This window comes from Lingula anatina, chromosome 1, assembly GCF_051362555.1.
Source record: "Lingula anatina isolate TDL-2025a chromosome 1, LinAna3.0, whole genome shotgun sequence".
In the NCBI taxonomy this organism is placed as follows: domain Eukaryota; kingdom Metazoa; phylum Brachiopoda; class Lingulata; order Lingulida; family Lingulidae; genus Lingula; species Lingula anatina.
In genome coordinates, this window is record NC_141767.1 from 70836403 (window position 1) to 70848227 (window position 11825).

The following is an 11825-nucleotide window of genomic DNA, read 5'->3' on the forward strand; positions in this document are numbered from 1 at the left end:
GCGTTTAAATTCTTTAGATAGCATAAAAGGATGACGTCGGTTTACATTAACTTTAAGTGTAAATTATACGCTTTTACTATGGAAATGGATCTTAACAAGGGGTAGCTGTAAAAATGTAAAATATGAGCCTATAAATGTCGATTATTTGATAGGCTATAATTTGAGAATATTAATTTTAATTTATTTCTGCGTTACCATATGTACATGTACCCTCATATCTCTAACAAGATACTAACCCTCTTACAATGACTAAAATTCAATAAATTTTCCGGCTATAGGATTTCATTTTTTTCTTCTTTTATACAGAACCGTTTAACCGTTTTTACTATACTTATTTATAATTCATCTGAACAAATTAATTTAATATAATGACGCGTGGTATTCAATGTACCTAATTACTTTTCTTCAAGCGTGTATTTTTATTTCAGTGCAAAGAAAACTGTTTTTAAATATTTTCTTTGTAAAACTGGTAGATTGGCTGGACAATAGAGTGAGAGAGAATAACAAATATGGAGAGCGAGTCTTTTTTCAAGTTTAAAAGACGGCCTATTCTACCCCAGAATCTCGTGCTATTTTTAACTTCGCTCGAGAAAAAAATATCCTAATCAAGAACCATTGCTCGGTCCGTCGATGTACTTTGATTTGCCTTTTTTTAAATACCATTTCAAATGAAATAAGCTAGTTCTGTGACCGTACATTAAGACCGCCAATTTTTTAGACATTAGGTATTTTTATTTGAGAGGTTTTACCATTTATAAGTTCGTCTGAATGATAAGGAAAAATACCTAAGTAGCTTTGCAGTATTTTTCGACTAACATTTTCAAACGCATCACGTAGGCTATAAGGCCCCCACTTCCTCCGTGGCCCCGCCTACAGGTATGTGACCGTAATCTTCTCCCACGCCCCAAAGACACCTGTACCTTTCACAGTCTCGTTTATCTTATAATACTTCCCTTTACAGGCTTACAGGAGGGGTTGCTTCCAAAACATTCCGCATCTAGCAGTGTTCATGATTTTAAAAAAATTGTTTTATTCTTTAACAACCCGATACAAATACATGTTTGAAAGACAAAAGAAGGACACCTTCTTTAATACTTTGGATTGGAACGATGTCAATCCACCTTGTGTTTTATACAATGCAATACAATTTATAATTTATAAATATATCTAGTACCACATAAGAGGACAAACTGAAAACATGAGACAAACATTTTCTACAATGTGTAATCGTAATAATAGGAGGCATTTTCCCATTGTCTGACATTGTATAAGATATAGTCATCGTCGTAGTCGTACCATTCTATCAATAATTCCTTTGTTGGGCATTTTTTAGGTTTACGTTCGCTGTTAACTCTTTTCCAAACATTTTTGATGAAATTTTTGACAGAACTATCATGGGCAGTAATGAGAAAACGAAACCTGCAGTCGCTATAAGCGAACCAGCTGGAACTGAACCCGATGTAGTCGGTTGGATATATCCTCGTTTTGTTTGCACATATACCGACAAAGACGTCTTCCATTCTGAAAAACGGCGTTGTTTTTGAGGTTTCATAGATGGATTTCGCTGCTCTACCGGACAACACGTAGGCTCCCCCCGAACAGTATGGCGGGTAGTCCTCATCCGGGTACTCCTCTACTGGAACTACCCATTTCTTCTCCGAAACATATTCTGCTACCCGAACTGGATGGAGGTTGCCATTTATACTACCTGCATAAAGCAGTTCTTGGTCCTGTGGTGTGAGATCCTTCAGATACTGGACTAAAAGCATGTAATTCACAAACATGTCGTCGTCTGTTTTCATCACAAATTTGGCTCTGGGACAAAATGTCGACGCCCACCTCAGTCCCATCACAGTTTTCACTGTCAAGTTATCGTAAGAGTCGCGGAAATCAATTTGTACCAGGTCACCATACTGTGCCTGCTCTTCTTGTAGTTTCTGTTGGGTGTTTGTGTTATTGCTCCCCCCAAGAATGTAAACTGTTCTGATTTCTGTTCCATTAACGGTTTTAGGACTCCCCCATGTAGTTCTGACTAGGTGACGTCTTTTAAATCCATCGGGCCTCGAAAGGACCAAAACTATCAAAAACAAATCTCTTACGTTAGATTTTGCGCACACCTTTTCAATATTCATTAAGTATTGGTAAGGTCTTGTGTGTATCCACAGTCTGTTTTCTCCGAAATTCAAGTGATCTTCTGTTTTGTTGGTGCTTTGAAAAACCGTAAGGCCAATGCGTCTCTGAGTAATACCCGTGTGGTCAACGTGGTGAGTAAGATACACCAGTATAATAGTAAACAGTACAGCAATCCCAATTAATGTAAAAAGACGCAACAATCTGGACTTTCGACAATGCATGTTGATAAGAATCCTAAAAATGAATTAATTTTCAAAGCCCCTTGAAAAGTAGGCTTCTCCATTTAGACGCTAATGACACCCACCTTAAGCTGTACAGTAGGCCTATATAACAACTTAATACAGTGCTTAACGCCATGCTCACCTGTTGCTCTCTCAGACACCGTATACACACATGCACGTGAACTGCGACCAACAGGATTTACGAAAGTCACTGGTGTTTGACGCAGTTGTATAAAAATAGAAAGAAATTTGATCATTATGTATATTCTCTATAGAGCATAGAATATGACGGCGTCAAGTGATGAGAACAGCCAAGTCCGACTAAACTGTTTCCGTCAAGTTAACTGTTTTTCAACGACCAAAACAAATCTGACCATGCTCTCATTAATACCGTATTATCCAGAGTATAAAAGAAATTAATTAAATTAAAGGTATATGAAAATCCGGGATTGAATCTTACCCGGTTCCGTCATGTAAAATCATTATGATGCTGTTATACACGCAGTGTGAGTTTGACAGGTGACAGAAGTTGGGGGAGGGAGAGGATTACGCTGTTTCACTGATAGTGATAAACATCAAAACACCATTTCTTACTATGGTTGGAGTGAGTGATTTGACTAAGGTGGCACCAAACGGTAATTTTCCAAGCAGTGTCAATGATTAGCAGAAGGCAATCGTCGTCATTGTTTTTAGGTTTCAATTTTGCTTGTTTACTTGTAATAACATTTGTATTGGTATACCTCTTCAGGCTACATGACCGATCCCAACAATATAAGACAGTCATTAGTGCCGTCAGACGATCAAGAGACTGGATCCACACCAAGAATTATCAATACTTATTAAATAACAAAGAGGTGTGCAAAAGAGAGACAAAAGGAGACCTGTTTTTGATAGTTCTGATCAACTCAAAACCTACCGGGATTAAGAGACGCCGTCTTATCAGAAGAACGTGGGGGAGTACAAAAACTGTTAATGGAACAGAAATCAGAACGGTTTACATCATGGGGCGGAGCAATGACACAAACACCCAACGGAAACTTCAAGAAGAGCAGGCACAGTATGGTGACCTGGTACAAATTGATTTCCACGACTCTTACGATAACTTGACAGTGAAAACTGTGATGGGACTGAGGTGGGCGTCGACATTTTGTCGCAGAGCAAAATTTGTAATGAAAACAGACGACGACATGTTTGTGAATTACATGAATTTAGTCAAATACTTGAAGGCGCTCCCACTTCAAAAACAGAAAATGCTTTATGTTGGCAACAGTGAACGCGATCTCACGCCAATTCGAAAAGGGAAGTTGAAAAAAGCGGCGAAGTGGGAGATATCGCTGGAGGAATATGCAGGAGACAAGTATCCTCCATATTGTTCTGGGTCAGGATTTGTTTTGTCAATGCCAGCAACAAAAACAATTTACCAAACATCGAAGACGACGAGATTCTTTCGTATGGAGGATGTTTTTATCGGTATATGTGCAAACAAAAGTGGAGTACCCGCTAGTCATTACATAGGGTTCGGTGCCTACTGGTATGCCTACAGCGACTGTAGATTTCGATTTCTCATCACTGTCCATCGTCTATCTGCTTCAGAAATGACAAAATATTGGAGAAGAGTAAATCACCCGCATCATCCGAGGAAATGTCCAACGAAGGAGTTATTGATAGAGTGGTATGACTACGATGATGAAGACATATTAAATGATGTCATACAGAGTGAAAACGCTAGCTATTATTACGAATACGTCTTATAATATGCAAAACCATTCCCCCGTGATTTGCACTTTCTAAAAGTGCACCTTTCTGTGAGAAGCAGCAACAAGTTTAGAGGCGCGGGAAAGTATGGTGAAAGAGCAAATCCGCTGCTCCGGCTCCAGATCTGACAGCTCAACATTTAAACTTCGTTGACGTGGAGCGCATTAATATAGAGTGAATTACTATGCGTACAGTACTTATTTGACGTAGGTGCAAATCACGTTTTTACTTGATTTTGTTTTAAAAATGTATTTAAAACATTTGAATCAGAGAGCTAGACAGGAGTCACTGCAGCTCTACTTAATGATTAAAAAATTTGTTAAAAGTTATTGTTGTAAAGCAAATTACTTACACTTTCACTAATTACAGATAGCAATTAAAGCGGAATCAAAAGAGTAAAAAGACAAAGAGTTATTGAGTGTAAGTTAAGTTTCTCCAAGAGTCAACAAGTGTAGAACATGTTTTTAGTGTCAGAAAAAGATGGAAAAGGTCAAAGTCAGTAACAGTTAATGTGATTGGTTAATTTCATAACATAAAATAATTTTGATCATCTATTTATCACATGATAACTGAGTTTTGGATAAGGTCCAAATATGAGTAATCCAAATAATATTTTAGATATCTTTAATTGAAAACAAGTTTCTTAGGGATTACCTAATAAGGAAATGTTGCATAGTGACTTGCAACATGAGAATGGAAAATATTTTGTAATCACGCAAAGACAATGGAAAAGAAAACAAGTAAATGCGTGATCAGTACGGAGAAATTGAGTATAAATATTTGTGAAGTTGTAAGAAGCAAGAGTCGGTGAATAAACGTTCGAAAGCTTCAAACTGCTGTCGTTATTCATCACTATAACAAGTGGTGGAGGAAAAATCGATCCCCGCTCTACCGAGGCAAGTGGAACGGCGATACAGTTATGGTGATGACGGCGGCAGGAGCGTAGACACCGATGGGTTCACACCATCCACCCAGGGGCAAACATCGTCAATGTCCTATAGAAATGTCATATTGACATTAGACAGCACAGCTATATCCATTAAATTTGGTTTGTTGCATATTTCTGTTCACCATGTATATTTTCAACATGAAACACAATGATTTATTTAGTGAACCTTTAAATTCAGAATCAGCTCTTCTTCAGTTATATTAACAATTTTTTTTCTCATTTTCTTGCCAAAGATATGTTATCATTTGAGATTGCTAAACATGGCTCAAACAACAAGAGACAATTAAGAGCAAACCAATACTTGTATGGCAGATGCTATTCTAGCAGACGAAATATTCCTACAGATGATTCACCTCAAATATTTATTCGGGATACAGAGCTTATTGCTCGTGATGAAATTTGGTCTGTTTATCAAGGTCAGGTAATTGGCACTAATAGTGGCTTTACTTAAAAAAGTATACGTAAACGATATAGTGCTTACTTTACCGTAGTGATCATAAAATTTCGCAACAAAATCAATTAATAAGCCGAAGGAACTTATGACCACAGATTCATTCTTATTACAAAATGAAGTAATAACTATAATAATTTCGACAAGTTCATTTAAGTTTTTGTATCTACAGACTACATCTGTCAAAACATTGACATGGCTTGACAATTATAAACATTATGATAAACAAAAACGTTATTTTGGAACGAGTTATCCCATTGTCACTTTTCACAGCTTTTAAACCCAGAAAATTATTCAAGAACAAATATTGTACATTTTTGCGCATTAAACATGATTGTGCACTTTTCTATATTCAGTTCGAACCATTTGATCACAATGCAGATTAATTTCAATCCAAAGTGAATTTGACTTGACTTGCTACACGTGTCTTAAATAAACATAAGGCATTAATCTTTGCGAGTGAACTTTTGGTATAAGAAGTGTGTGTATGATCACAACATATTAATGACTTTATGATTCATTCTTATTGTTACTTCAATAATTTCAGACATTTCAGATTATTATTATTGAGAGTGTGCGAGATGCACGGAATTAACATGACACTTGTAAGTCTTGACAAATATTATGATTTTTTTAATCAATATGTACTATCATATATAATGATGAGCATTTTATTGTGTGTTAACCATGATCATTTGTTAACATGCTTTATTTTAATTACTTTACAATGTAACTGCATGTTAAAAACATATTACATATTGATCTTATGATTGTTGGTTATCAATATTTGAACAGCTGATTATTGTTATATAAAAAGTGTATTTGGTTTTTAATATTGATGACATGAAACTGATGATATGCATTAAGGAAGATCCTCACATTTTGCGACTTAATTATTTATCGGTATAATTTTATAAAAATTCGTGGATTGAATTTGATATGATCAAGTGTTTCTCTTATAGTCATCACAGAGGAGAGCTACAATGTGGACAAATATGAAGATGAATATGTACTTCATCATGAACGATGCGCGGGTCGCAACGTTGTGGTGATTGCTGTTCATTGGACAGGGAGTAGCTAACCCTATTGTCTTACGTAGCACATTCCTACTATGTTTTAATGACAACCGAAAGAGAAAACTGTATAATAAAGTGTTTCACAGCCATAATAAGAGATTCAAATTAATATTTTTGGTTTCATGTCGAATGTGTTTTTAATTTTAAGTATACGTAACTTATATAGAATTACTTTTCTTAGTTATATTTTTGCTTGACTTTATGATAGACATGAAGTGTTTAACGAAAGTTATCATTAATTGTATTATTGTTTTATTTTATTTTGCAGAAATTGATGAACTTGCGTATAACATTTAAATTGATTACATATATGTGACCTTATCATTTAAGTTTTTTTTTGAAAATTTAAGTATTTTATGTTATTTAGTATTTGCTTTGCTTTAGAAAAAATGAAAAAGGAGCGTATGTTGTAAAGTTTTAGAATTCGAGGACGAATTCTTTTGAAGAAGGGGTGTATGTTGTAAAGCAAATTACTTACACTTTCACTAATTACAGATAGCAATTAAAGCGGAATCAAAAGAGTAAAAAGACAAAGAGTTATTGAGTGTAAGTTAAGTTTCTCCAAGAGTCAACAAGTGTAGAACATGTTTTTAGTGTCAGAAAAAGATGGAAAAGGTCAAAGTCAGTAACAGTTAATGTGATTGGTTAATTTCATTACATAAAATAATTTTGATCATCTATTTATCACATGATAACTGAGTTTTGGATAAGGTCCAAATATGAGTAATCCAAATAATATTTTAGATATCTTTAATTGAAAACAAGTTTCTTAGGGATTACCTAATAAGGAAATGCTGCATAGTGACTTGCAACATGAGAATGGAAAATATTTTGTAATCACGCAAAGACAATGGAAAAGAAAACAAGTAAATGCGTGATCAGTACGGAGAAATTGAGTATAAATATTTGTGAAGTTGTAAGAAGCAAGAGTCGGTGAATAAACGTTCGAAAGCTTCAAACTGCTGTCGTTATTCATCACTATAACATTATGTTGTGAATGTTTTGAATAAAACTGTATAAAAATGGGCAGAAGTAGTCTGATATCCATTTTAGTGTCAAACTTTCATCCTTGTCCATGAAAACCTAGGAGAGTAGATATGGAAAACACAGTTTTTTACGCGATTCATTAATTCATAGCCCAAAAGAGTTATTTAAATGGCTATCTTAAAAGTTTGAGCTAAGAAAAGCCAGAATTTTATCGTGTGTTAAAATAAGGGAATATGTATTATAGCACATTGCTGTCAATTAGGTTTAATTACATTTTAAAAATTCGAGTTAATAATTCAATATTTGTTGAGTTATTAAGTCAAGATTCCTTGGTACTGACCCAGTAACTCGAAATTTCGAAATGAAAATAAAGCGATTAAATTGGCAAGAGCACGCTTTCGTAGATTGTGTTTTGCAGCATGTTAAATTTATCCAAAGAAATATTCGATTAGTTAGAAAAGCACACATTGCACACCCAGACAACTGACAACACATGAAGCAAGGAACAGAAATGTCCTAATTTTTTAACCAAACTAATTGTCAGGCAAGAACTTAACTTTTCTCCTCTTTTTCATTTCCTATCATGCTGGCTTCACATCGAACTGGCAAACAAGCTGTGATATGATGGAGACGAAAGTTACAGTTCAAGTGTTATCTCTTTAAGTAAACTACACAGTGTCTGGAAACGCGGCTAAGGTACATCAGTTGATCCACGCAAGGTCTACACAGTTAAATATAACAGTTTATCGCCATAATCTTTACAGTGTCCAACACCACGATGCTGTCTACATGTATATTTCTTATTCTAACTGCTGTTGCCATTACAGCAGCGACATCAATTTTACAACACCATGCCAATGTCAATAACGATATCTTGATGAAATTGGTCGAACGACTCGACAGACAAGAGAAAGAGATAGAATCCCTGAAAAGGCTGGAGTTTGAGGTTGCTAAGGTCCGACAGGAAAACAAACAACTGAGGGTATTTTTTTACTTTGGATTTTTGTCTTTTTACATTGTGTATCATATGTAACCATTATGTGGACTTGGGTTTTCTTTGCGCGACCTTACGTAAATCTGACACGAACCGTGGAATATTTAGCTTGCGTTATCCACTAAGTTAGTCTTAAACGTAATGTCCTATTTCGAGCCCACGCTTGAATTAAGCGTACAAAATTATATAAGTTTAAGACATTCGTCATATATGTATATGAAAAGGTTCATTACAAATATGTTTTAGCGGGAAACGCCATATCGTGTCACCATCGCGCAGGGCAACGACTGTTACTTTTATATCTGGCATCGCGGAGTTATAATTGGAATCAGTTTATTCCGAACATTGTAATAAAAATCCACCTTCAGAATAACGATCGTGTTCTTCATTTCCACCTTAATATAGTCTGACATCGTGAACATCCAACTGAAGCTAGAGGCACAAACAGTCTCAACTGCCGCGAAATACGCAACAAACCTTCACGGTGGAAGCCATTTCATTTCCAAGAGTCAAACACAGCAGGAAAGCTGTAAGAATTTTGTTTTTTTTTCTGCCATTACCCTGAAATGTTAAAATAAGATATTGGTAAGCCCCAGAGGGGGTCACGTATTGTAGCACAATAAATTTAGCTAAAGGGGCTAAACGCCAGAGTTCTTGGAACCGGCATATGTAGCTGATGGTTTCTCCATGATAAAACCCCGTGCACTTCATACCTTAAACCAGAGCGATGTCTCGTGTTTTAGCGGTGAGATCAGGCAGGTCAGAGTGTAAGCAGGGACCCCAGGGACCCCCAGGGAGAGATGGCAGGGATGGAAAGGACGGTAAAGATGGGAAGGACGGTAGAGACGGAATTCAGGTAAATAAAAGCTAAACAGGCGTGTAAGTCGTAGATAAGATGTTTTTTCCTACCTCTTTCTTCTTCTGTACTTGAAAAAATGAGCAATTTTTGCTGCAGGTTTTACGAGATCCAAACCTTATGCTTGTTACTGTAGTAATAATGGTAGGTAGTAATACATAATTACATGCATAACTTTTAAGTATTTAGTGAAAGCTGCAGTGACATCATACATGACCAATATAATAATAATATATAAATGCAATACTTATCTCTTGAGTGAGCAGTTTTATTTCCATTTGATAAATAAAACTTCTTATTTATTCACAGCAACCAGTTATAACATTAGACAGTGTGAAGGAATTCATGAGGCTGTTTGGATATAAGACACCTTTAAAAGCTAACAGTAGGCCTGCTTTTTTTAAATATTAAAATATTGCTAACAGTTTAATATTAAATATAATTCAGCAAGAATTTTTATGTGAATATTTTGTGTATTTTTCTCAGCATGAATGGTGCAATTTCTGTACAAAGTAACACCCATTTAGGAAAATTTTACTTTATAAAACTCCCAACATAACATAAGACATCGAGACCACAAAGAATGAGCTAGTAACTATGCTGAAATCTACTTTTTATCAAAAATATTTTTTTAGTTGGCAACTCATCAGGGATCAGTCCTCAGGGACCACAGGGATTGTCTGGGGGATTTATGGGGGGAGATGGCAAAGGTGGAATACAGGTAAGGCATGGCATGGCTGGTAGCTTAAAAGTGCAATAATATGGTGGAAATTACATGAAAGTGCCACTATATGTTCATAAAAAAAAATGAAATACTTAAAACATCAAAAATTGGAAGTGAATAATCTGAGCATGAGGGCAATAAATGTACATAAAAGTAGCCATTTTACCCTTTCAGACTTCTTATGCCATGGAAAAGCCTCACATTTCATAAGTAAAATTTTCCATAAGATGAACTTTTGAAATATATGGGTTCATGTTTAGAACAAATAAAACCAAGTGAGCCAAACCTAAGTAGTGGAATAGTATGTAGATTTATATCCTTACATAAATTGAAAAAAAAAAAAAAAAAAACAGTATGGGTTCTTTTATGTAAGGCATTACCAATATATTTTATATCTTTATTCCAAATTCCCAAGGGTCCATCTGGAGCCAAAGTGAACCCAGGACCTCTGACACTGAACAGTTTGAAGCCAACACTGGAACTGGAAATGGCGCTCCACAAACAGGTTTGTCTGGTGTTTATACACTTCACCTTTTCTGTTGAAATTGAGTGAATCTTATCTGACAGTTGGGATTTATTAAATATTTACAAACTAAAGAAAAAAGGAAAAAATGCATTACCTTGTCCTTTCATACTGTCTTTCTTATGGAAAAGGAAAGGCTGTTCTGATGACAGGAACATAGGCAATTGTGCATATAATGCCTTCCAAGGCTGATGTCCATTTACAAATCTACAATACCAGCCACGTTGGGACAGTGCACACAGTGAGGTTCTCTAGGATTTATGTATGTTTACAGGTTCACCAGCCACTACCAGCCATGGTGGGGCAGTGTATACACGTTGGGGCAGAACAACTTGTGCTACTCATTCACAGCTTTTATACAAAGGTATGCTTAAATTCATCCTCAACTGTTTCAGTAAGATAATTTTACGTCCATTTTGCCTAAAATTGTTTGTGATATATGAATAAGTTGCTATTTTCTTCCATCATTTATGTTTTCCGTTAGGTGTGGCAGGAGGAGCCTCTTACGACAATGAAATACATGGCAGCACCTATCTGTGTCTGCCACAGATACCAGAATGGGGGAGGTACATGGATGGCAGACAGCACTCCGGCACTTACATACACGGTGTGGAGTACGAAACTGGATACACAAATGAAAACATCTTTGACGGTAAAAGTGTCTATAACCATGATGCCCCTTGTGCTGTATGCCACGCTCAAACACGTCCCAGTCACGTGATGATACCAGCCAAGAAGACGTGTCCAGCTGGGTGGACAACAGAGTACAATGGCTACCTGGTGTCAGGCCATGACAGTGACGGTGGAGGAGCAGAGTTTGTCTGTCTGGATGCAGCGCCAGAAGTGGTGCCTGGGAGCTATAAAAGTAAGAACGGAGCCTTGTTCTACATTGCTGAGGCTAAATGTGGCTCTCTCCCCTGTCCACCATATGTGGATGGCAGAGAACTGGCCTGTGTTGTCTGTACTAAGTAAATAGTGATCATAACAAAAATGGATGTAATATTGCATGGAGGCAATTTTCAAGCAACACCAAACAAGTTATTTCCCTGTAGTCGCATGGTGTGGTGAGTTTACTAATGGAACAGATACTGGAGGTCATTAACTCACATGAGCTGCAAATTATATAGTATATAGAGTACTATTATTATTTAGTACT

General features: G+C 36.2%; 2 protein-coding genes across 2 annotated transcripts; one reads left to right on the forward strand and one right to left on the reverse strand.

The window, feature by feature from the left end:
• Positions 1-39: 39 nt before the first annotated feature.
• On the reverse strand, positions 40-6184 carry LOC106173915 (beta-1,3-galactosyltransferase 5-like). Its single transcript, XM_087000706.1, has 2 exons — positions 2497-6184; positions 40-2077 (listed from the first exon to the last, which is right to left on the reverse strand). The coding sequence occupies exons 1-2, from the start codon at positions 2609-2611 to the stop codon at positions 1215-1217; spliced, it is 978 nt and encodes a 325-aa protein (XP_086856832.1). The 5' UTR covers positions 2612-6184; the 3' UTR covers positions 40-1214.
• A 2074-nt stretch (positions 6185-8258) lies between these two features.
• On the forward strand, positions 8259-11538 carry LOC106173894 (uncharacterized). Its single transcript, XM_013555219.2, has 8 exons — positions 8259-8554; positions 8972-9095; positions 9310-9422; positions 9732-9807; positions 10058-10143; positions 10562-10651; positions 10944-11033; positions 11154-11538. Exons 1-8 carry the CDS (start codon positions 8351-8353, stop codon positions 11388-11390), a joined length of 1020 nt encoding a protein of 339 aa, XP_013410673.1. The 5' UTR covers positions 8259-8350; the 3' UTR covers positions 11391-11538.
• The last annotated feature ends 287 nt before the right edge of the window (positions 11539-11825 follow it).